The sequence below is a fragment of the Protomyctophum parallelum genome (assembly GCF_964188405.1).
Source record: "Protomyctophum parallelum genome assembly, chromosome: 18".
Lineage (NCBI taxonomy): Eukaryota > Metazoa > Chordata > Actinopteri > Myctophiformes > Myctophidae > Protomyctophum > Protomyctophum parallelum.
The window spans coordinates 18,371,469-18,398,501 of NC_139716.1; the positions used below are offsets into that span (position 1 = coordinate 18,371,469).

The following is a 27,033-nucleotide window of genomic DNA, read 5'->3' on the forward strand; positions in this document are numbered from 1 at the left end:
CATCATGTCAATTTCCCCCCGTGCTAATATGTCAAATATTATATTATTACTAAGGTTTGTATTGTACAAAAATGTAAGCAGTGCCGTCCTCGTCATTGCTGCCTCTGCTCCAAGAATCCCGACACATGATCACACATCCCATTCCCGTCCTCAGCGTCCTGCTTCAAAAACTTTGTCCTGTTTTTGATTGATTGATTGAAATATTTATTAACAGTTTGTAGAATTTACAGTACATTTTAAGCACAAACTCAATACAAAGACTGTCAACTGTGAGTGGACGACCCAATTAAGCATTACACTTAATTGTGCCCTTGCCCATTTCCTCAATAAAAATGTGCTCTACATTTTCTATTTCCCCACAATTCTCACATGTATTGCTCTCTCTACCTTGTATTGAGTTGATGGCCTACTTGAAATGTAGGCATTTAGATCTTGCTTTAATTCCAAGCGTTCTCTATGACACTATACAGTGGAACTTTCCTAGTGTTTCCACCACTAGGGGGCAGTGTGGCGATTCGCTTCGTTCTCAGAGGCACACATTGAATGGACTGAACCACTTCCTCATTCTGCGTGAGGAGGCTGAAAGGACAACATCGTCGTCACTGTCCCCTAGTGGTGGAAACACTAGGAAAGTTCCACTGTATAGTGTCATAGAGAACGCTTGGAATTAAAGCAAGATCTAAATCAAAATGCATTGTCCATTCTTGTCCATATAGAAACATTCTTGCTCCTATTAGCAACTTTTTCACAAAAGTAAATATCATCTTTAAAATCATAACAAAATAAATAAACATAAATGTGACCATACATTTTCCTACTGTAATTCTGCAAACTGTCATCAATCAAAAAACCCATAGTAAAAAGTATACTATTTAGCCCAGTGTGACCCTATGTCTTGTAATGGAAACAGTAGGCTTAACGACTACATTGGGACAAAAAAAAGGAGGTTAACACGCGGAAGGCCAGGGTTATTTAATCCATTAAATACTTTTAACACTTCGGGATCGACTTGAAAACCCCTGGTTGGTTACCCCTGCATTAAATCATAGCGCCCAGCGATTTATAGCAGCAGAGCACATTTACTCCGGGAGTGCTTGAGGGCTAAAGCACCCACTGACTGAAGGCTGAAGCTCCCCTCCCCCTGGTCATTTTGTCACGTAGGCACACACCTTTACGGTGTTCACAGAACAGGTATTCAAATGCTAATACAGTGGCTTTGTTCCAGTGACCGCACGGTTCATTCACACTCCTGCAGCAACAACACTACACCGCCGGGTAATCTCCACACTGACTTCAGACTTGACAAACAGAGCCATCTCAGCCAAAATATCCCAAAACAATGTCCGGGGAACAGAACTGTTCCTTTTCCTCAGACTACTTATACTTTAATTAAAAGGTAAGATGCAGTGGCTGTAATTGGGTCAAGGATCTTGCTTTCGTGAGAAATGGTGTACGAGATTGGTAATAAATTGGTCAATCGCCCAGGCGGTGGCGCCGCGTAACCGTCTGGGCACCCGACAGGTAATACAGTCGCAGTGTGCCGCGGGTTCGACTCCCGAGCCCGACACGGCCTTTACTGCATGTCATCCCCCCCCCCATCTCTCTCCCGTTTCCTGTCAGCCTACTGTCTGTCCCTTCAAAAACCAAAGGCGTAGGCCTAAGCCGCAAAGATTATCTTAAAAAAAAACAAAACAATCATGACATTGTTAGACCATCTGGGGAATGCGTCGTCGTCGTCCCAAGCAATTCTAGCCTAAAAGTTAAATCCACCCGCCGCTTATGGCTGAAACAATTTAATTCTTTACTGTTGATCATTGATCATGCTGAAATGTTGAAACAAGATGCTGAATAAATTTAATGTGTTCGTTGTGAACTGCAAGTAAATAAAGTCATTTTCGATGACGTCCCACCGGAAAACAACATTGAGTGTTGCGCAACAGACGCTCCCAGCCTGTGGAGCGATGCGATCGGTTTTTATATCAATAATCTCCGTATTTTTGATCAATCTCCGTCTTGAGCGCTGGGCGTTACTAATTGAAAAGGCGGAGAACTTTGTCCTGTGCGCTCAGGGTGTTAAACAAAATTTGCTTCTATAAAGTTAGAAAAGAAAAACGAGGCCAGAGCGAGGCGAGTTGAGAGTAGATCTTTATTGAAGGTGGAAGAAAAGGAACAAACAACTTCATCACATCAACACCCTGGTCCTTCTGAACATGCACTGGTCCTTCTGAACATGCACTGTTCCCTGATTACACACACACACACACACACGCATGCACGCGCACACACACACACGCACGTACGCACACATGCATGCACGCACGCACACAAACATACACGCACGCACACAAAATCCACATTCTAGATCCTACAGTAGCTGTTTTACAGAAACAGAAAATAAAAACGACAATAAACAAGTAAATTATGGAACTAGAGAGACGGTGAGAGAGAGACATAGAGAGGATTTAAAAAAAGTAATGATTAAAAAAAAAAAAAACATATTTTTGTGGTTTTAAAAAAAGTCCATGTCTTCTGGAGCGTCCAGGTCTCTGTACTCTATGATGGACCTGGGGTCACTTCTCACCCCCCTGTAGAAAAAACACACTTATGATTATCGATGACTATTTCTATGTATTTGATGTATTCCCATGGTGTTGTTCTTGCTTACTGTAAATCGTTCTGGATTAAGAGCGTCTGATAAATGCCTACATTGCAATCACAATACTAGGTTCACAATACGATTTTCCACGATGTATTAAACACAAAATTAGTTTCAAAAGTATACATGTGTCTACATAAAATGCTAAATTATAAATCTAATAAAAAGCTAAATTACATAAGTTGAGCCTTTGCATAAGCCTGTAAGGTCGCCGAGGCTAGGACAAGTGCTACAGCAAAAGACACATCTGTATAGCAGAGACAGAGACAGGCATACAGACAGGCAGGCAGGCATTACAGACAGACAGGCATACAGACAGACAGGCAGGCAGGCATTACAGACAGACGGAGAGAGAGACAGGCATACAGGCAGACAGACAGGTCTTCGTACCGGTTGGTGTTTCGTTGTGGTGGTTTCCCGGGGTAACCTCCTGACCCGTGACCTCGGAAGTTGTCAAAGTTCCCGCGCCCCGCCCCCCCGAACTGGTTGCCGGGGTAATGAGGACCACCTGAGAGAGACACACACCACACACACGCACACGCACTACAGTTAAGGTTACATCTCATTGGTCAGAAACCTGTGTGTGTGTGTGTGTGTGTGTGTGTGTGTGTGTGTGTGTGTGTGTGTGTGTGTGTGTGTGTGTGTGTGTGATACCCACTAGGAAGTGTGATTGTTTTATTTGCAAGTGCTTTGTATTTTATTTTCCTTTAAAACCAGTTTGTGTGATTGTATGTATGGTGTTCTGGATTTCATTTTCAACTCAAAACAATAATAACCTTGGTCCATAGGTGGCAGTGTAGGACCACAGGTCAGAGCTGTAGTCTGAAGCAGGGGTTCCTAAACTTGTTTATGTCAAGGACCCCCAAATTAGCACCAATTGGCCCACTGACGCCCATTTGAAAAGATATGCCAGGGACCCCCATAAGACAAGATTTTTACGGCTCTAGCAGTGATTCTCAACCCGTTTAATTTCAAGGACCCACAGTTTGACATCCGTTACTGTACAGACGCCCATTTAATGGCTTTTATATCTCTTGGACCCCCCAATTTATTTTGTAAAGTCAATGTACAAATGGAACCAACTGGACCCGTTAGGGTCTATTTGGTAGGCTCCACTCTCAGAGTTACAGACCCATAAGGGTTAGGTCCATTTGGTTCCAAACTATCATTTAGCTGGGGACCCCCTGGAACTTTTTCTGGAAAAAAAATTGTCACCTGGAATGTTTTAGTGTTTAGTCTCGTTTTAGTCGACTAAATCACCTGTATATTTAGTCGACAAAATCTAGACAAAATTGTATTTTGGCGGGCCTTAATGCCGTCGTAATGACTGATTTTACACTTGCTGAAAGCATGCAACCAAGTGTAAAATGACTTACACTGGATCTCTTGTCCACTAGTCCCTTCCTAACATTTTAGTCTAGTTTTTATTTATTGACGAAATTGTCAGTATATTTAGTCTTAGTTTTAGTCATCATAGCTTAGTTTTCATTTAGTTTCCATTTAGTTGTCGTCTGTGAAAAAAAGGTAGTAGATCATTTTTCGTTTCAGTTTTAGTCGACGAAAACAACACTGCTTTCTATACCTATCTGGTCTGCAGCGCATGTGCCACGTGTTCTCTCACAGCCAAGAGGTTACCTGCTTTTCCAGGTAATCATAAATCTGTTATTAGGTGCCATATCCTGGTACCTGTAACATGTGCATATGTGCGAGCGTGTGTGCGTGCGTGCGTGTGTATGAGTGTGCGTGTGTATGAGTGTGTGTTGCGTGTACTGTGTATGGTTGTGCGATGCGTGTGTATGAGTGCGCGTTGCGTGTGTATGAGTGTGCGTTGCGTGTGTATGAGTGTGCGTGTGTATGAGTGTGTGTTGCGTGTACTGTGTATGGTTGTGCGATGCGTGTGTATGAGTGCGCGTTGCGTGTGTATGAGTGTGCGTTGCGTGTGTATGAGTGTGCGTGTGTATGAGTGTGCGTGTGTATGAGTGTGTGTTGCGTGTACTGTGTATGGTTGTGCGATGCGTGTGTATGAGTGTGCGTTGCGTGTGTATGAGTGTGCGTTGCGTGTGTATGAGTGTGCGTGTGTATGAGTGTGCGTGTGTATGAGTGTGCGTTGCGTTACCAGGGAAGCCGGGCATGGGAGGTCTGACTCCAGGAGGATATCCCAGAAGGCTTTGCTGCTGAGGAGGCTGACCAGGAAACATTTGCATGCCAGGGGGCGGGGCTAAAAAGGTAACAAAGATAGGAATTATTCTGGGACAAATCAATATAAAGCAAAAAAATAGTGTGTGTGTGTGTGTGTGTGATGCAGACAGAAGAATAGAACAATACACCGACTAAGTCATTTACTGCCACCCCCGAGTCAGTCTAATGTCTCTTCTATTTTGAAACCCCCCAGAAATTCACCGCAAATGAATCCGAAGCAAAATCGCCTATAACTAAATCTGGCGATGGTAACATCAACGTTTCTGTTCAATCACCTCCACCTGAGCAGTGTTGTTTTTGCCAGTAAATTTAGATTTTAGTTTTAATCATAGTCTCTTGAATAGTTTTAATTTAGTTTTAGTCACATTTAATAACCTGGAATGTTTTAGTGTCTAGTTTTAGTAGACTAAATGTCATAAGATTTTACTCGACTAAATCTACAGTTGATTTAGTCGACTAAAATGTATTTTGGCGGTCCTTGATGCCGTCGTAATGACTGAAAATAGCAGATCTACAAGCTCACAACGTGTCGCGTTGTGATCTTGTAGATCTGCTATTTACAGCATGCAACCAAGTGTAAAATGACTTATACTGGACCTCTTGTCCACTAGTCCTTTCCTAACATTTTAGTCTAGTTTTTTGTTTTCTTTTGACGAAATAGTCAGTATATTTAGTCCTAGTTTTAGTCCCCATAGCTTAATTTTCATGTAGGGTGATTTAAGCATTGTGTTATACTTAAGCTATTGAAAAAATAGCAGATCTACAAGCTCATAGCACGGCTACCTACAGCTTGTAGGCATGCTATTTTTGAAAAATCGTGAAAATGTGGCACAAATGGGTCCTTGACATGAAAATGTTTGAGAACCACCGATATAGAAACATAGGGGTTTTCTTTCAGAAAACTGTCAGGATTTAGAAGACACTTGCAGAATCGTCTAAAGGTTTAAATTGAATAATCCAATAGTAGCCCGCTGAACAGAATCAGAGATTTACGCCCCTAGTGTGTGTGTGTGTGTGTGTGTGTGTTGAGTGTTCCTTCTCACCCTGAGCAGGCGGTGGGAGTGGCTTGTTATCGGGGAGGGCGGGTCTCTTGGTGTCCAACAGGAAGTTGTTGAAGAACTCCACTTCCTGCCTGACGGCCGTCACCTTGTCCCCGTGTTTGTTGAGGATGTGTTTACGCACAAACTCTGGAGCCTGCACGCACACACACACACAGACACACAGAGATCAGATACGTTTTATTCATGAGTATACAGACAGACAGACAGACAGACAGACAGACAGACAGACAGACAGACAGACAGACAGACAGACAGACAGACAGACAGACAGACAGACAGACAGACAGACAGACAGACAGACAGACAGACAGACAGACAGACAGACAGACAGACAGACAGACAGACAGACAGACAGACAGACAGACAGACAGACAGACAGACAGACAGACAGACAGACAGACAGACAGACAGACAGACAGACAGACAGACAGACAGACAGACAGACAGACAGACAGACAGACAGACAGACAGACAGACAGACAGACAGACAGACAGACAGACAGACAGACAGACAGACAGACAGACAGACAGACAGACAGACAGACAGACAGACAGACAGACAGACAGACAGACAGACAGACAGACAGACAGACAGACAGACAGACAGACAGACAGACAGACAGACAGACAGACAGACAGACAGACAGACAGACAGACAGACAGACAGACAGACAGACAGACAGACAGACAGACAGACAGACAGACAGACAGACAGACAGACAGACAGACAGACAGACAGACAGACAGACAGACAGACAGACAGACAGACAGACAGACAGACAGACAGACAGACAGACAGACAGACAGACAGACAGACAGACAGACAGACAGACAGACAGACAGACAGACAGACAGACAGACAGACAGACAGACAGACAGACAGACAGACAGACAGACAGACAGACAGACAGACAGACAGACAGACAGACAGACAGACAGACAGACAGACAGACAGACAGACAGACAGACAGACAGACAGACAGACAGACAGACAGACAGACAGAGACATACAGTACCTTAAACTTCTTCCCACTCAGGGGACATAGCCACTTGTCTTTCCCCAGCTCCTGAGAGTTGGCCGTCAAGAACTTCTCCACCTTGGAACGTAATAATAATAAAACATCAAAACCATTCACCTTTAAATTAATCATTATATATTGTCCTTTACATGTTATCCTATGTTGTCTTGACTCATCAGACGCAGGTCTGATTACATCAACACCGGGTGTGTTGTTTTAGAAGAGCGCGATGGGAGGCCCAACGTCTCAAGCTAACGTGAGCCGTTGTGCAGTGTGTGTGCATGTGTTATGTGTGTGTGTGTGTGTGTGTGTGTGTGTGTGTGTACCTCCTGTTCAGTGTCCTTCTTGCCCAGCCTGGTAGCCTCCTCCTCTGAAACCTTCTCCGAGGAGGAGAACAGAGGAGAGAGTCGCTCCTCACACATCCTCTGGTGCTCTGACACTGTTGGAGGAGAAACATCAATACATTCACTGTTATTAAAGAATGTTGTAGTCTCGCATCGCCAGACAAAACTATTCCACAATCTCCGAATGCTATAGAGCGTCGCTGTCCCGCCCATAACCTCCTGAATGTTATATACCGGTAGTCTGGAACTACACCCCCCCAAAAGAGTAAGGAAGCTGGCATTTCCCTCCACAAAAATGAATTTTAAAATATCTTTAGAGCTTATGTTCTTATTTCCATTTCTGCTAAGCAGCAAGCAAAATATGCTTAGATGCTTTATATTTATTTTGTAACATATTTTGTGTAATGTTGCACATGTTTTGGAAAAAGCATTTTTTTTAATCAACAAAATCAACAAAATCAATAGCCAAAAACATGCATAGCCAACTATCTTTTCCAGGACCCTTGATAAATTCCAAACCTTTTCCAGGACTCTAATTTCTAAATATTTTCAGGAATTTCATGAGCTTATAGATCGGCTATTTTCAGCAAGTGTAAAAACAGTCATTACAATGGCATCAAGGCCCGCCAAAATACATTTTAGTCGACTAAATCAACTGTAGATTCAGTCGACTAAAATCGTATGATATTTAGTCGACTAAAACTAGACTAACACTAAAACATTCCAGTTGACTAAAATGTGACTGAAACTAAATGAAAACTATTGAAGAGACTATGACTAAAACTAAAATCAAAATTTGCTGCCAAAAACAACACTGGTTACAATCACTATAGTCTGGTTAATTACCTTCAGTAGTGGTGATCTTGCTGATGGGCAGTGGTCCTCGGACGTGGATCAGTCCACACCTGTGGGGCATCTCGTCCTCAGACGGATATTCACAGAAGTTGTAATAGTCCACCGAATGGACGATGCGAAGATACAGCAGCAGCCTGTCCAGCACCTACACACACACACAGAGACACACAGACACAGACACACACACACACACACACACACACACACAATGATGTGGGCATTTATCAGAGGCTCTTGTCTTAGGGCTGTCGTTCACACTTTTAAGTTGACCATTAATTGTCACACAAATAATTGCAATGGATTCATTGTTTTTGGCACTTGGAATATAGGAACTAAACAAAATGTCTGTTTGCCTCGTAATAAAAATTAAAGAAATCACACCGGTGTGAAGTGAGGGGTGCTCTTATCATCGTACATCACAACAGCTTAGTACACTTCAACGTATGGTACATATAAGAGAGGCTATTCTGGATTCATAAAAAAACCGTACTACTGTGTCTCTCTGACTGAATGTCTGTCTGTCTGCTTGTCTGTTTGTCTTCTGGCTGAATGCCTGCCTGTCTGTCTGCCTGCCTCTCTCTCTCTCTCTGTCTCACCTTCAGCAGCTTGTCGTCCGTCTCCACGGCAACCTCGGTGGAGGCGGGGTCTTTGCCGTCGCCGCCCTCGTTGCCCCCGGCAACACCAGTAAGCTCCTCCTCCTCTGCGCTCACCTCCTCGATGAGGTAGTCAGTGATGTTCTTCAGCACCGGGTTGGAATCTGGAAACTACACGGCATATACCTTTATTATTAAAACAGTCTGCCCGCCAGGATAAATTAATCTATCTATCGCACATTGCCAAGGTTTTATCGCGTGCAACCCTTATTTTGAAGAGCCAAATATCCGTAACCCGGATGTTACACATGACAACATGCGTTTGTGGTGTCTTCACCGGTTGTTGTTCTCTCAGTCTTTGGTGGAAAAACCCGACCGCGAGTATCACAGCGCCTGCTGTCGGCCGTTGAAAAACCTTGTTTTCACCAGAAACGACATTCATTGCGCCGATTTGGAGATACAGGCCTTTGAAAGCAGCACATAGAGTGCAAGTGGATGCGCGCGCAACTTCAAAATGGCCACGGCCACTGTCCCACTTTGACCGTTATGCTAACGAGCGGCAGCTAAACGATTCGATCGGATACAAACATGGATTAAAGAATATAAACCTTGGAAAACTGGGTTTATATACTGCCTGCCTGCCTGAAAACGGTTCTGGCAGGCTAGACGATCAATTTAATCCTATGGTTACTACAGTTCTGGCGGGCTACGTGTTAATAAAATCACACTTGTGTGAACTGTGAAGTGAGGGGCTGATCTTATCATCACACGTCATTTTTTTCGGAATAATTAGGCTCTGATTTGCCTGTGGACTGCGATGCAACAGTCCACAAATTCCATATATGGCATAACAATTTGCACAGCAGATGTCACTGCTGAGGGATTTTTCCTGTTTTTTATTGCAGCTCAAAAGGCTTCAGAACACACAGAGAAAAGATCCACTGAATGTTCAAAGTTCAGGTTGTTTGGGACGTATTCAAGATCATAAAAACCTAAAATAAAAAACACGAAAATGATTGTCATGAAACCTTAAAACAACTAGCAGTTTCACTCAGTATTTCACTGCCTGTCTGTCTGTCTCCAGAGCAGTGTACCCGTCTGTCTGCCTCCCAGAGCAGTGTACCCGTCTGTCTGCCCCCCCTGGTATCAAGGGCATGGATCAGTCAAGTCGTGAAGACACGTACCTGTCTGTCTGTCTGCCTGTCTGTCTCCCACAGCAGTCCCCTGGCGTCCAGACAGTGGATGAGTCGCGCAGACAGCTTGATGTCGTTTCGGACCACCGGTTTGTGGTGCGTTAGACCGTTGACGTTGCGCACGCGCCGGGCCAGGTCCCGGTTCACCACCGGAGCTAGTTCACAGTCACGCAGCTACGCACGCACACACACACACACACACACACACACACACACACACACACACACACACACACACACACACACACACACACACACACACACACACACACACACACACACACACACACACACACACACACACAGAGAAAGAGACACATGCGCACACACACAGACACGGTTAGACTGGAGAGTCAATGCCATCACATTCTGATGGGGGGAGGGGGGGGGGTTCACTGGGGACGGTACAGAAGCAGCTGGATCAGGGGTGGGCAACTGGCGGCCCCCCACCTTCAATTAATGTGGCCCGCATGTTAAATGTGTATGTAAATGTAAATGTGTTACCCTGGTGTTCTGCAGGTTCCAGCAGGTCTCTTTGATGTTGACCGTGGGGTCGAAGGTCACCCAGCAGCGTCTGAAGAACCTCCTGTCGGGCTGGGGGTCCGACAGCGCCACCCGCAGGAAACCCGGGAACCTCCGACACAACTACACACACACACACACACACACAGAGCATGGGTTAGAACCAGTGTTGTTTTTGGTAGCCCATTTAGATTTTAGTTTTAGTCTTAGGTGCTATTTACACGAGGATGGTGTTCATAGAAAATGGCAAAGTCCCGTTGCGTTCTCATTTTTTCTTACCCTTTACACGAGAACGCACACGTTATGCTATAATGTGCTATTATGCTATAATGTCGCTAGGTGGCGATAACGGGCTGCCAAATAGACAGGTCACCCACGTACAAGAAGAAGAACCCCTTCACGCAAGCCTGAGCAACACGGCTCCGTCTTTTTGGCAAATCTAGAACTTCCTGTTTGAGAGCTAGCAAATTTAAGACATCCGGTTGCTTTCAGAATAAAAGTGTCGTTAATTAAATAATGATTACATTACATTATTAGTATTATTATTACATTACAGCTATTGTAAAGACACACATTATGTTTCTGTGTAAAAATAAGTAATTAAATAACACAGAAACATAATGTGTGTCTTATATCATCATTTAAATGCTTAATTTGTAGTTTTAATGTGCAAATTAAACTTTTTTTCAATACTCTAGAGGATACTCTTATTTTGAAGAGATGCTCTGGGCTGACACCGACAGGCAAAAGCGCCACGGGATGGTATATATTTTATAATACATTAGGCTACATAAACGCTGCTGCTGCCGCCTATCACAAGGCTTTTTATTTACATCATGGTTTTACATTCACCATCGCTGATGAGCAGCACTTTGTAGGCGAGGAGGGAGGCTTGTTCAGGAACTCCATTATATCATAATTATATGGCTCTGCATCAATGTAATAAACATATGCGCTGTGAGCCAACGTGAGCCATGATGTCATAAGTTTTGCGGATTCACCGTTTTGCCTGTTTACACGGAGAAGGGATAAAACGGCGTTCTCAAAGATTTCCACTCTGGAAGGTGGTTTCACTTTGTTGCGTTTTCACCTCATGAAAGTCAAAGTCATAGTCATAGTTTAGTTTTCATTTAGTTTCCATTTAGTTTGTCAGTGAAAAAAAGGTAGTCGACGAACATTTTTCGTCATAGTTTTAGTCGACGAAAACAACACTGAGAGTGTGCACGCGAGGATTTTGGCCGGTTTTAGGTAGATTACATCGGCCGTTAGCCAAACTAGCCAAATGTTGCTACATTTTGCTACATTAAGCCCCCGATTATAGGGAATTAAACAATTACGTCATTTACGTCAAGGGTAATGAGGTATTTTTGGATTCATCGCGTCAATTGCGTCAAGGGCCATAAGAGGGTTAAGACTAGCTGCACAAGGGCCATAAGGGGGTTAAGACTAGCTGCACAGCAGTGATCGGGACCAGGACAGATGATTTAGAGGTGTGTGAATAGAATACTGCAGAGTAGACTCACTCCCAATGCCCCACCTCTTCGGGTGCCGTCCTAAAGTCGGCTCTTCGGTGCTACTGAAAATGTCTGGCGAGCCAAAATCATTTCGGCACTACAGCGCCGAAACAGCGGTAAAATAAGAGTATGAATCGGCCCTCAGACGGATGGATGTTAGGTTCTTAGCTTATGTATGATTCTTGATGACTATTTTTCATGTATTTGATGTACCACCATGTGTTGTTCTTGCTTACTGTAAATCGCTCTGGATTAAGAGCGTCTGTTAAATGTCTAAATTGTACTAACTGCGTCCTTTGACACTTCAGGGCAGATGTTCTGCAGATGTTCCACAGATGTTCCAGAGGTGTGTGTAATACTCACGGCAGTGATCTCGTCCTTGGACACCTCGGGACAGATGTTCCTCATGAACAGCGAGGTGGTGAGGTGCAGCGGTCTGGGTTTAGGAGGTCCCTCCTTCTCCCTCTGCTTCCCTCCGCGCTCCTTCCCTCCTCGCTCCTTCCCTCGCTCCTTACGGCGCTCTGCCCCGTCTGAGACACACACACACACACACACAAAAATGAATTTTGAATGCAGGAACATTCAGACAGACAGACAGTCAGTCGGGCGGTCAACAGTGTTGTTTTTGGCAGTAAATGTAGTCTCTTGAATAGTTTTAATTTAGTTTTAGTCACATTTTAGTCACCTGGAATGTTTTAGTTTTAGTCGACTAAATACCATAAGATTTAAGTCGACTAAAGGGCAGTCCATACTGTCTCCGACCACCAAACCTTTCGTCGGAAAGATCAGACTTTAATTTTTTCTCCGAAGTAGAGTTCGGAGAGTCACAACATCTGGGAGTGCAGCTTTCAGAACAAAAATTCGGAGAAATGCGTTTCAGAAGTTGCAAATGACGTCATGTTGTAGTTGTACCGGAGCTTTCCGACGAAAAGTTTGGTGGTCAGAGAGAGTATGGACTGCCCTTAAATCTACAGTTGATTTAGTCAACTAAAAGGTTCTCATGTCCACTAGTCCCTTCCTAACATTTTAGTCTAGTTTTTATTTGTTGACGAAATTGTCAATATATTTAGTCTTAGTTTTAGTCATCGTAGCTCAGTTTTAATTTAGTTTCCATTTAGTTTCCGTCAGTTAAAAAAGGGTAGTCGACGAACATTTTTCGTCTTAGTTTTAGTCGACAAAAACAACACCGGCGGTCAGACAGACAGGCATTTCTAGGAGGATTATTTTGGATTGACATACCGTCCTCTCCCTCGTCCTCCTCTTCCTCCTTCTCTCCGTCAGAGTGGGAGGAGTCAGACTCCGAGGCACTCCCCTCTCCGCTGTCGGCCGACACACTGCGCTTCCTCTTCCTGTCCTGAGGAGAGAGAGGAAACCCGAAACACGTTAAAGGGAATGATCGACCAAAGTTAAGAGTTTGTTTCTCCATTTCTTTTTAAGGGTGTAATGGACCCAGTGACGTCGCAGCATACTTACTTTCTTTCTCTTCTTCTCTCCTACTTTCTCCTCCTCCTCCTCTTCTCCTTCTTCTTTCTTCTCCTCCCCCTCCTCACCCTCCTCCTCCTCTCCTTCCTCGCCCTCCTCGCCCTCCTCTGGTTTCTCCTCTCCGTTCTCCTTGGACTCCTCTGCACTCTTAGGCTGGGAGGCACACGGATTATAACATCATGTTATAATCACTATAGTCTCGCGTAGCCAGACAACTATTCCACAATGTCCGAATGCTATATAGATTCTGGACCTATGAGCTGAGTAACGGAAGCTGCCATTTCCGTTCACGAAAATATATTTTAAAATATGTAGAGCTTTTTTTTTGTTTTTCCTTTTCTGCTAAGCAACAAGCTATATATGCTTAGATGTTTTCTATTTATATTAGGATAAATGTACGCGACTGTAAAGATGAAACGGAAGTGGTGAGGAGGCTCCACTTCCGCTTTATAGTTTACACAGCTCTTCCGTTGGCCCAGACTGTATGATGAAGACTGTCTGGTAACGCAAGACTATAATCACTATAACAACCAATTACTAACTACACATTACTAAATACGAACAACCAATCCCACGGAACCATGACATCGCTAACGCGATACAAACGGACATGATGATGCAACTTGTTTTCCATGACGTCTAATAAAATAAAATCATATGTTAGGGAACGTTGGTTATTGGTAAGCATTTATTTTGCAGATTTGCCACACAAGGTGTCTATCAACTTCTCAATTTGTTCCAACCCAACTCTCTTGGTGAAACTTTGCTGTGTTGGGGTACCGTTCCAATAGTACACAGGCAGTACCTTGTCATCCGCATCAGCCTTCCCAGCAGCCTCTCTTGTGGTGGCCTCCGGCTCGTCAGTCTTGTTGTGGTCCCCGGGAGGAGGGGGCCCCGCGGTGGGGGGCCCGCCACCCGGAGGGGGCAGACCACTCCCAGAGGGACCCTCCCCCGCCGCCGCCGAGGAGCCCCGCCCCTCTGCCCCCCCCACTCCGCCGCCAGTCACCACGGAGGCCGAAGGAACCTCCAACACCTGGAGGTCGTGGTCCGTCCCACCCTCCATCTTTATGACCGCTGGGGAAAAAGGAAGAAAGGAGAAAAATCGAATGGACACATCGGTTAAATGGCCGCGACGCATCTACTCGCCAAATACGGAGTCGTTCACATCCTCTACCTCAAAATATGAGTGTACATTTGTGACCAGATTTGACTGAGAGCCTGCCATCGTGCAAATTCCAGCTTTTCACCAGAGGAGAAAAACTGGAAAAACAATCATATGTCTAGGATGGAACAGAGACTCTACCTGCGTCCATCAGTTTGATGATCTTGGGGGCGTGTTCCATGTTGAGTGACAGGTCGTCCAGCCAACCGTTTTCCAGCAGGAAGAGGAAGACGGACAGTCGGGTCTTGAGGGCGGCCAGAGACTCCGCCTTCTTGCCTGTGATGTCATCGGGGTGGTATTTGGAACGGAACCTGAGAGAACGAGAGACACACACATAATGTATGAGAGAGAGACAACCACATAATGTAAAAAAACGAAAAGTGTCCATGGCAAAGACTTGGTCTTTGTCTGTGGCAAACTTTATATTTACCATTTTAATTTTGTTCACAAGACTCAATTACTGAATTTCAAGTCTCCAAGTTTTCTTAAGGATTTGTACGGCACTAATTTACTACGACACTGTGTGGCATATTAGGAGTCAACTAGGACTAGTGGTTCTCAAATGTTGCGTGGTGTGTGTGTGTGCCGTTGTAATGACTGTTTTTACATTTGCTGAAAATATATTTTCAGCATGCAAGTGTAATGACTCATACTAGATCTGTTGTCCACTAGTCCCTTCCTAACATTTTAGTCTAGTTTTTTTTATTTGTTGCCGAAATTGTCAATATATTTAGTCTTAGTCATCATAGCTTAGTTTTCATGTAGTTGACGAAATCAACACTGGTGTGTGTGTGTGTGTGTGTACCATTCGTGTTCTTTGTGAGTCAGGAAGAAGTCTTGCAGCTGTTGTCTCCTGAAGTCCAGTTTGTACTGATTGTAGCGTTTCACCGCCTCAGTCTCATCCACGCTGTCCTCTAGGTTCAACAAGAACTCCTACACACACACACACACACACACACAGAGAGGACAACAGATGTGCGTCAAACAAGCGCATGGCGTTTAACATCAATTTACAATTTAGGCATTTATCAGACGTTACAGTAAGCAAGAACACGATGGGAATACATCAAATAGCTACATTAGAAATAGTCATCAACGTCATACGTAAGCTATGAACCTAACATCCATCTAACAGTAGAATATCTATATAATGAAACTATGAGTATAACACTAAAGAGTGCTATGTCTACATAACATGCTATCTATTACATTTTGTTTTAAAGCCCTCCCTTGAGCACACATACGCTCCAGAGCCAGAAAGGGGCGTCTACGTTTATATGTCTATGGTCGAGACTGCGGCAAGTGCTACAGGGCTAAAGATGGAGTCGTGTTGAGTGATACCTTGAAGCTCCGCATGGTGGGTGGGCCTGCTGGGGGCATGTCTGGATCAGACATACCTAGTCTGGATGGAGACAGACAGAATGACATTAAAGACAGTCATGACATTGTTGTTAATGTCATTGACATTAATCACACACTGACAGCTTAATAACACTCTTATAGATCTTTAACCCATTAAAACCAGGAAAGTGTGTCATTGTAGATGTCGGCGTTGGCCCTTCATAAACAGCAGATCTACAAGCTCGCTTGTACAGCTGCTTCTTTAACCCATTCTGAACGGGCACCCATTTTGGTGTCAGCATCATGTTATGCTTTAGCTATTGAAAAATAGCAGATCTACAAGCTCGTATCGCGCCACCGAGTGGCGCGATACGAGCTTGTAGGTCTGCTATTTTTGAAAAATCGAAGAGCGACTGACATTTTTAGAATCTGATCTCAGGTCAGAATGGGTTCATCAGACCAGTGTGTGTCCGGCGGAAACCTCGTATGAATCTGATCTCAGGTCAGAATGGGTTAACGTTAATCTTCTCATCTGGGGGTGTGCCTGGCACAATACATTTTCAGATGGTATGGGGGTCTGCGGTAGAGTTCTCAACAGGCCTGAAAATAATGCTTGAAACACCAAAAGGGGTTTCCGCCCAAAATGGGTTAATTGAACTCCGTGGTGCAAATAGCCTGCATCCTAAAGGTGCGTTCAGACTTGGATGGTTAGAGCGGTTAATGCAAAGACAAGAAGTTGCACGAGCGCCGCAAACGGGCGTGGCGCGACCTGGCGCAGCACAAACGGGACGAACCGAGGCCGAATATTTAAATTCAAGTCTGAGCGCACCTTTAAGACGACACTAAATTGAGAAAGGACGCAATCATGTCACCCTCCGGCGGTCCTGGGTGGAATGCAATACTGTACTCAGTACTGTACTCTAACTCCACGTTAAAAAGAAATCGCGGTGAAATGTGTGCGACGTCTGCGAGTACGTCAGAGGAATACACAGACCTCCCCCTCAGGGGAATGGACCACCTGCCTACAAAATATACGTTACATTGTTTCTGTCGGAGGAAACCTCATAACTCCATTTTTGAGGTTTTTGATTGTTTGTCATAAATCAGTGCTATTGAACACCCTGTGTGTTGTTTTGAAAATATTGAACCAATGGAAAGTAGTCAAAAGTGCTTTGGACAAAACCGCTTAACTCCATTGGACCCTCAAAACTAACTCCACCACCCCATCTCATGGAAGTAATTGACAATATATAAACACCAACTTTAATGAGGCTGTATTGCTTTGTTTTAAAAATATAAGGTTTTCTTAATTTCCTGAAAATTTTATATTTTTCATTTTACTGAAAAAATAACATTTTGGAGTTATGAGGTGTCCTCCCGACAGCAGAGATATTATATAACAGTGCAAAGTATGTATTATATACTTTGGACTGTTGCTTGCAGAATACTTTGAAAATATTAAAGTTGTCACGATACATTTTCAACATGACTATAACCATATTATAACCGCATAAGATGAAATGTCATTGAAGTGGGACTCATATAAAATGTCCCTGTTGAGTGTGACCCATCTAAAAGACCACCCCTGGGTCCCGGAACGGACCCACCACCACATTGACAACCTATTTACATCACTGTGAACTCACCAGTTGGTCTTGCCGTTTCCATTGACTAAAGAGACTGGAGTTTGTGTTTTTAACAGGTCTGGAACTACACACCCACACACACACACTCACACATATATTTACACACACACTTCTGAGGGCTCGGATTTGGGTTGGGTATTTGATTTTCGGGAAGTGTCAGTAAATCCCGAAGTGGACTTTTCTTTTCTCTCTCTTTTGAGACTTTTGGCGCAAGGGCACCCGTGGCCTGGAAAACATGACATGGAGTTTTGAGATTTTTCATTGTATTTTCTAGACATTGTTCCACAGTTTGATATTAGCTTAGTCAGGGGTTGACACTAAGGTCTCAGAGGCAAGTACAGGTCATGTTCTACTTTCCCAAAATGTCATGCCCACTTGCCCCCAAAAGTAAATCCACCATTATAAAATGATGGGTCAAATGTAATTACCATTCAATTTAGCACTTAGTATTTTTGAGTGTGTGTATGAGCCCGGAATGCACAGCTTTATGTGTATGAGCACGGAATGTGCCCTTAGTATTTAGCATTTAACTGCCAAGGGCAGGTGGGCAACCCTTAGTGTTTTATTTAGCTGCCAGGGGCAGGTGGGCAACCCTTAGTGTTTTATTTAGCTGCCAGGGGCAGGTGGGCAACCCTTAGTGTTTTATTTAGCTGCCAGGGGCAGGTGGGCAACCCTTAGTGTTTTATTTAGCTGCCAGGGGCCGGTGGGCAAGCCTCAGTGTTTTATTTAGCTGCCAAGGGCAGGTGGGCAACCCTTAGTGTTTTATTTAGCTGCCAGGGGCAGGTGGGCAACCCTTAGTGTTTTATTTAGCTGCCAGGGGCAGGTGGGCAACCCTTAGTGTTTTATTTAGCTGCCAGGGGCAGGTGGGCAACCCTTAGTGTTTTATTTAGCTGCCAAGGGCAGGTGGGCAACCCTTAGTGTCAACACCTGTAGGCTAATTAAACTGTGGTTAAATGTCGAGAGAGAGAGAGAGAGAGAGAGAGAGAGAGAGAGCCTGGGTTCCAGCCCGATTCGATGCGTTCCGTGGATCTGTTTTGTCTCTAAGCCACTCTGATCTGTGGTACGGTTGGGGGATTACGGTTGGTGAGGGGTGCGTTAAGGGTTGGGAGAGGGTTACGGTTAGGTTTAGGTGTGCTGCCCCGTGGGAGGTGAGGGTTTGAGATAGGTTGTCGTTATCGGACCAATAGTATGTCTAACCAAAAGCATGCACCCACGGGTTGGGACAACTGCACTGCTGTTGCCCTGCAACATACGCATCGTTCATGAAACTCACCCTACACAGACGGCAGGTTACTACATCTGACAGTGGAACTACTGAATCAAATCAGTGTTTACTTTTTACTGTGGGTTTTACTCAAGAGTCTCGAACTGGCGCCGTTTAATGTAGAACAGTGAGTAAAAAGCATGGACAGAGTGGCGCTGGCTGATGACGTATAAGCAACAAATGTGGCTACGTAAACGGATGACGTTAGGAAATAAGTCTGCTGCAGTGTTGTTTTCGTCGACTAAAACCAATACGAAAAATGTTCGTCGACTACCTTTTTTGCACTGACGAAAACTAAATGGAAACTAAATTAAAACTAAGCTTTGGTGACTAAAACTAAGACTAAATATATTGACAATTTCCTTGTCAATATACATGTTAGGAAGGGACTAGTGGACAAGAGATCCAGTATAAGTCATTTTACAATTAGTTGCATGCTGAAAATAGCAGATCTACAAGCTCACAACGAGTCGCGTTGTGAGCTGCCAAAAACAACACTGGTCTGCTGCCTGCTGAGCCAAACTGAGTAGCTAATCTCGGAAACGCAAGCGAATCAGGCTGGAGAGAGAGAGAGAGAGATATAAAGACAGAGAGACATAGAAAGAGAGAGAGAGAGAGAGAGAGAGAGACATAGAGAGAGAGACAGAGAGAGAGAGAGATTTAGGGCGCGTTCGGAAATGCGCCCTGAACGCACTGGTGTGCTCTCTTGTCGTTCGTTTATTCAGTGCACTCAGTGCGTTGTCATTCTAAAATCCAGTGTGCTGCGCACCGGGTGTGCCGAGTGCACACACTGAGCAACCCTACCCTCAGGGTAGGGTTGCTCAGTGTGAATGGTGTGTTGTAACTGGTCGTTCGTAAATAAGGCACACTGAACGCACTCTGTGACGTCACCGCCCACCACACTCAACAAACTGACCACATTCCCGGTGCGCATAGCCGAACGCGCCCATAAAGACAGAGAGACATAGAGAGAGAGAGATAGAGATATAAAGACAGAGAGAGAGAGAGAGAGAGAGAGAGAGATATGTGTGTGTGTATATCTCACCTGCCCTGCAGTGGGTGTGTGGTGTGGTGGGGGTGCGGGGGCATGTGGGGGTTCATGTCGGGGTGCCACCCCCCCTGCATGCCCCCTCCTCCTCCTCCCCCACCGCCCGGACCCCCCCCCACCCCAAACGGTGGCATGCCGCCGCCCCCTCCCCCTCCTCCTCCTCCTCCTCCCCCGTACGGCATGTCATAGCCTCCTCTGTAGGGCTCACCGCGGTGGTCGTCCCTGTGGCGGAGAGAGAGAGAGCGAGAGAGAGAGAGAGAGAGACATAAGTCAGACCAGTGGACCCCTATAATAGTCTCGTCTCCAGTGTTGTTTTCGTCGACTGAAAACCAAGACGAAAAATGTTCGTCGACTACCTTTTTTCCACTGACGAAAACTAAATGGAAACTAAATGAAAACTAAGCTATGATGACTAAAACGAAGACTAAACATACTGACAATTTTGTCAACAAATAAAAACTAGACTAAAATGTTAAGAAGGGACTAGTGGACAAGAGATCCAGTATAAGTCATTTTACAATTAGTTGCATGCTGAAAATAGCCGATCTAGATTTTCAGCAAGTGAAAAAATTAGTCATTTTGACGGCATCAATGTATCCCAAATACATTTTGTTCGACTCAAATAAAACTAGACTAACACTAAAACATCCCAGGTGACTAAAATGTGACAAAAACTAAATGAAAACGATTCAAGAGACTATGACTAAAACTAAAATCTAAATTTGCTGTAAAAAGAAACACTGCTCGTCCCACGTGGCCAGACTGTAGCCTGTCGCAATTTTCAAATGCTTCCGTCATACAGTCTGAACTTAATATGAGTCAAATATAAAGCGGAAGTGGAGCCTCCTCCCCAACTTCAGTTTACCAGTCTTTACAGTCACGCAAAATGTATCCAATATAAATAGAAATCATCTAAGCATATTATATAGCTTGCTGCTTAGCAGAAATAGAATGTAAAGATTAAAAATATATTTCTGTGAATGGAAATGACGAACAGATTGGTGTAGTTCCAGACTCTATATAGCAATCGGAGATTGTGTGTGTGTGTGTGTGTGTGTTAATTAGAGCAGGGACTCGATTAAAAATTTTTATCTAATTAATCAGAGGCTTTGCGATTAATTAATCTAGATTAATCGCATTTTAATCGCATATCAATATTCAACCCGAGAACAGCGAGAAACCTTTTTTTTTAATGTTTTTTGGTATCCCAGTGAATCAATGAATAGTGACTACAGGATACCACTCATTTTCAACATTTTACTGTCATTAATATACCTGTTGTGGAAATAATAATAAAAGTCACCCCATTCTGTGTTGCCTAGAACTGGAGGTCTGAAAGAAAATTAGTAACAGTAACAAGTACATCTCAGTGACATCACAAAGCTGTACTTACTTCATATTGTTACTGTTTTTTGTCAGACCTCCAGTTCTAGGCAACACAAAATGGGGTGACTTTTTATTATTTCCAGTTTTCAGTACTATAGAAAAGCGCCCAGTGAGAAACGTTCCGCGGTGAAAAGAAAGGTGCGATTAATTTATCTGTAGTTAATCGCGATTAATTTTTCTGTAGTTAATTAATCTAAATTAATCGCAATTAGTCCCGGCCCTAGTGTTAATATATACTGTATATATATATATATATATATACACATACACACACAAATAATCTTACCAGTCTCGTCTCATGCGTTTGTGCTGGGGGCTGATGTGTCTTGGAGGAGAGAATCTCTCTCTGCGACCTCGGTCATAATCCCTCCTCCTGTCTCTGCCTCGGTCCCACTCCCTACGCACACGCACACACACATGCACGCGCACGCACACACACACACAGATTACAGTTCACAATATTCTGTGGGGGAGATATCTCTGAATTGTTTTGTTCACTTGTGTGATCGACAAGAGCTTTGATATGCGGTAAGCCAACTTTATAGGTATATCATTAAATAATGCGCTAAATAACACGTTAATGGCGTCGTTGGCGGTGCTAGATTTCATTAAAAAGGCATTAAAGAAGTTGTTAGCCTGGATTGAGTTAATTATTTGTAATTATTTATTCATGGCATTTCTTAAGATTTGTCACTTTATTTGTTTTAAAAAAATCATATAAAATCAGACCTGTCTGGACTCTGAAGTGAGTGGTGCTGTACGTAGTACTGTACTTACAAGCCCTCCTCCCTGGCCTGTGTCTGTCTGTGTGTCTGTGTGTGTGTGTGTGTGTGTGTGTGTGTGTGTGTGTGTGTGTGTGTGTGTGTGTGTGTGTGTGTGTGTGTGTGTGTGTGTGTGTGTGTCAGGCTGCGCAACAGTGACGCGTGATGGTGAACAAACACAATGTACGTGCTCGGACGGACCCAGCCAGGGCTGCACCACTCAAAAATAAAAACGTACCTCTCAGGCCAGTCCTCTCTCCTCCTCTCCTCTCGTTCCCTCGATCGCTCCATCTCGCTCCTCTCTCTCCTGAACTTGTCCCGCCTCCTCCTGTCAAACTCATCATCGCTGTCTCCCATTGGCCTAAAGAAAAAAAAACACACGTGAAGTGCATTAGACCCGTTGTGTGAAGTTGTAAATTTATATCGGAATACTGATATTATTATTGATTTCAGCCGTTGCAATTCCAAACACGCAAATATAGCCAGCTTTAATTACTCAAAATATTATTGTCTATGTTTATGTCCAATGTATTGGATATGTGGATTCCAATTAAAAAATAGCAAAAAAATAACAATTCAATATTTCAATTCATTCATTTCAAATACAGCAAAAATAGCTGAACAACAAGCTCAAAATGTGTTGCAGTGAGACGCATTTTTAGCTTGTAGATCGGCTATTTTTGCTATGACAGTAATATGCAATGTGGCTCTCTAGGAGAGAAAACAGGCAAATGATCAAAATAACAATTATTCTATAATTGTGTAGACTTATTGTAAATTAAGTAATTCAGATGTTTAACAATAATTTAACTCCGCTTTAAAGCACGGCTGAACACTCATTTCTTCACTCTTGCTTTTAGTTGATTTTTTTATTCTCTGTGAACTGCCATTTTCTGCTATTATTTTAATGTTAAATGTTTTTGCTTAATTCCTCTGTAGTAGTAGTTGTGGTAGTAAATAAATAAACCAGAGTAATCAGAGTAAGTAGCATTACCAGAGTAAATGAGAGATTCTGCATAATGAGTACTTTATTTTACCTTTGCTACTTTGAGTCTATTTTGATGCAAATACTTACTATAATAATACAGTTCAATACAGGAATGTTTTCTTAATAAGATAATGTACATTGTGACATTGGTACTTCTTCTTTTCCCTTCAGGGGTCGCCTCCATCTCACCCTGTCCTGTCGCCACAGCGAATCATCTGCCTCCATCAACACCGCGTCCTCTGTCGCCACAGCGAATCATCTGCCTCCATCTCACCCTGTCCTCTGTCTACTCTTCTCTCACACCAACTAACTTCATGTCCTCTTTCACTACATCCATAAATCTTTGGTGTTCCTCTAGGGCAGGCCTCCTGCCTGGCAGTTCAGACCTCAACATGCTTCTACCGATATACTCACTATCTCTCCCTCTCCGTACTAGTGACAATAACATAATAATAACAACAACAACAATAATAACAACACTAATAACAGTACAGTACAGAGGACAACATTACAGTACAGTGCAATACTAATGAGTGCAGTACAGTACAAAGGGGTACAGTACAGCACTCGCATCGCCCTCCCGCTATTGCCTTCTTCCCATTTGCCATGCATCGAGGATGCGCTAGGATGAGCGGGCCGCAGGCCCGCGAAATTCTATTTTTTTAATACAGAATGAGATCATATCGGTAATATCGGTTATCGGCCATAATGGCAATTAATTATATCGGATATCGGACAAAATGTCTCATCGGCACATCCCTATACTATCTAAACCAGGGGTAACCAACCAGGGGTTCGCGAGCTACCAGTAGCTCGCGGGAACCTTTCAAGTCGATCCCGAAGTGTCAGACTGACGGGCAGCCAGTCACCACTGCCAATACACAGCAGAATGTCGTTCGCAAAAAAGAGCAGATCTACAAGCTAACAACGTGTAGAGGCTCGATGCATTTTAGCTTGAAGATCTGTTCCCCTTGCTTCCACCGCACCGCCCTCGGCCCTCCCCCTTTTAGCACTGTCTGTTGTTCCCGGCTCGCAGGCAGCACACTAGCACAGAGCGTCAGAGTGAACGCAGCATGATAGCGTCCACGACACGTTGAATACTAAACTTATTTGTGAAGTTCGAACGCCAACTTTTAACTTAACCAAACGTGGGAGAAACACTGTGCACGGCTGCACGCACAAATAAAGAGTGCACTCGGCACTCGCGCACGCACATGACGGATTATTATCGATCAAAACAATCCTTAGCGTCGCTTACAAAAGCATGTGTTGCACTGCACAGCATGAATGATAAGTAATCACCGACCTGGCTGGATAAATATCACTATGACAAAGTGTCAAAATGTTTAGTGCACTGCCGCTGTCAAAACATGACACAGTGAGAGTTGAAGATTCTAACTATTGGAACAAGAAAGCCACAGTTTTGAAGGAAGTGGGTCCTAGACAGGGCTTGACGCTTAGCTCATGGATGCATGGATGATAGACAGACTATCCGTTTTTATCCTGCTGTTCTATCATGGGATATTCGATGCAGGGCAAGATGCTCGATTGTGAATTAAATTGTAACATTCTCCTTGGCTTTGACTACTTCAGACAGAACATCTGACACACAGCTACAGTAGACTATTAATTTACTATTAGCTGTTAACTTACTCGGCTGCCTACCGTTGCTCGTTAAGGTCACACAATGGATATGGACCACTGATATTTATCCAGCCAGGTCGGTGATTACTTATCATTCATGCTGTGCAACACATGCTTTTGTAAGCGACGCTAAGGATTGTTTTGATCGATAATAATCCGTCATGTGCGTGCGCGAGTGCACTCTTTATTTGTGCGTGCAGCCGTGCACAGTGTTTCTCCCACGTTTGGTTAAAAGTTGGCGTTCGTCACAGCAGTCTCATTAAAGGTGGGCTGACCCTGAGAGTATGTCACCATATCTGTGCAAATATGGTCATGTTATGCCTATGTCATTTGAACATCTGCCAATATGAATATTAATTGAAATAAGAAACAAAATATTGTGCAATTCATGTCCTTTGCATTTTGTTTTATTTAAAAAAAACTCAACAAAGAAGTTTATTTGTATTTTTGTCCTAATATTTTTTATTTCTAATACATGTCTTAATTTTATTTGACATTGATAATATAACTTACTATAAGTTTTTATTCTAATTTAAGCTTTAGTCTTTGTGTGGATGTGTGCACATGCATTGAGCCTGTCAGAAATAGCCTGTCGGAAATTGGAAATGTAAGTGTTTGTATAGGACAACGTTTGTCTTACACAAACATCAGTGTCATGTGCCATGTTTTTATTTTCTTGCCCTTACCGACATTCCCGGTGCGCATTTCCGAACGCACCCCTAGAGACACAGCCGCAACATATGCCCATTCCTCCTTACAACAGTAGCATCTTTAGCAGTGCTTAATTGTTCGTACGGTCTGACATGGTATCACCATATCATGTAACAACAATTCAACATAATACTCTTGTGCCTACGGTTTCCCACACCTGCTGTATAACAACTGGTTAGCATGATAGCATCATAGCTAACTGAGCCAGCACGCTAGATAGCATGCTAACTGGTTAGCAGTGTTGCCATATCCGCTTATTATAGGCGACTTTTAACGCGCGTTGTGAGCTTATATATTTACTATTTCCAAATGGATATGTATGTAAATAAACATGTAAATATGTATTTACATGTTTAAAGGGCAAGTCCTTGCTTCTTTTGAGCTTGTTTTCGTAGACCAGGTTTCTTGTTCCTCTCGCAAAACCTGGCAACACTGCACAATAGCATCAGAGCTAAACCTAAGCCAGCACGATCAGCTAAACAGGCTACTGTGATGCTAACAGCTATCGTTAGCTAGTAGTAGTATATTTATTCACGAATGTTTCTTACCTGCAAGCTGCAGTCAAACTACAGACGTGTAGTTTTTATTTATAATGTTTCCTTATCACTGGAAGAAGCTGCAGATGAACTACAGATGTGTAGTTTTTTGTATTAATAACCAAAGTTGTTCACACAGAATGAAGAAAATCCCGCCGCGGCGCGGAGCTGCAACAACGACGACACAATACTACTACTTCCGGGTTGAAATGAAAGGCGCGCCACCTGCAGGATGGATGATGATACTACACAACTACTATACCGTAGTACAGTGCAGAGCCCTACATGTAATTTATTTACAGATGTAATGTCCGACTATATCTAACGCCAGGGCTCCACTGGGCGCGTTGCGTCACGCGTGCGTCACGCGTGCGTGCGTCAAAAAACGAACCGGTTCAATTTTATGGTGACGGAGACGCGACGCAACGCGGGCAGTGGAGCTACCCTCCATTGATTAAAAGGGCACATTCCCGACGCTGACGGAGACGCGACGCAGACGCGACGCAGACGCGACGCAGACGCGCCCAGTGGAGCCCTGGCGTTAGGCTCTGGTACAGTGGTTTCCAAACTTTTTCATGTCAAGGACCCCCAAATTGACACTGATGAGCCCGCGGACCCCTGTTTGAAAAAGATATGCCCAGGCAGGGACCTCCATGAGAGAAGATTTTTACTGCTCTAGCACAGCAGTGATTCTCAACAAGTTTCATTTCAAGGACCCCCAGTTTGACATGCATTATTAGTCTCCGGACCCCCATTTAATGGCATTTCTATCTCTGAGACCCTCAATTTATATTGTAAAATCAATGTTAATTTAACTCTGAGAGTGTACAAATGGAACCAAATGGACCCGTTAACTTATGGTCCATTTGTACACTCCATTGTTTCCATTTGTAGGCTACACTCTCAGTTACTCTCAGTTACAGACCCATAAGGGTCCGTTTGGTTCCAAACTATCATTTAGCTGGGGACCCCCTGGAACTCCCTCAAGGACCCCTGGGGGTCCCCGGACCCCACTTTTGGAACCACTGCCGTAGTAAAGGTTTAATCCAGTGGTCTCTCTCAACCAACTGGTGCTGTGGTGGGGACCACCCATGTGGTCCTTGATGGG

The 27,033-nt window shown here is 43.8% G+C and overlaps 1 protein-coding gene across 2 annotated transcripts; it reads right to left on the reverse strand.

Moving 5' to 3' along the window:
- Positions 1 to 2,221: 2,221 nt before the first annotated feature.
- LOC310875669 (serrate RNA effector molecule homolog B-like) lies at positions 2,222 to 26,103 on the reverse strand. 2 transcript variants are annotated; one of them, XM_083788976.1, is made up of 21 exons: positions 25,938 to 26,103; positions 22,285 to 22,407; positions 21,572 to 21,682; positions 19,897 to 20,121; positions 15,942 to 16,002; positions 15,406 to 15,533; positions 14,742 to 14,911; positions 14,244 to 14,512; positions 13,430 to 13,591; positions 13,196 to 13,310; positions 12,320 to 12,486; positions 10,425 to 10,565; positions 9,912 to 10,094; positions 8,731 to 8,898; positions 8,126 to 8,279; positions 7,262 to 7,374; positions 6,933 to 7,013; positions 5,899 to 6,049; positions 4,773 to 4,874; positions 3,047 to 3,164; positions 2,222 to 2,585 (listed from the first exon to the last, which is right to left on the reverse strand). In XM_083788976.1, the coding sequence occupies exons 2-21, from the start codon at positions 22,401 to 22,403 to the stop codon at positions 2,510 to 2,512; spliced, it is 2,814 nt and encodes a 937-aa protein (XP_083645102.1). In that variant the 5' UTR covers positions 22,404 to 22,407; positions 25,938 to 26,103; the 3' UTR covers positions 2,222 to 2,509. The 2 variants fall into 2 exon arrangements, with proteins under 2 accessions (XP_083645102.1, XP_083645103.1); XM_083788977.1 differs by lacking the exons at positions 21,572 to 21,682; positions 22,285 to 22,407; positions 25,938 to 26,103 and adding an exon at positions 17,588 to 17,813 and having other exon boundaries at positions 19,897 to 19,974.
- Positions 26,104 to 27,033: the final 930 nt, after the last annotated feature.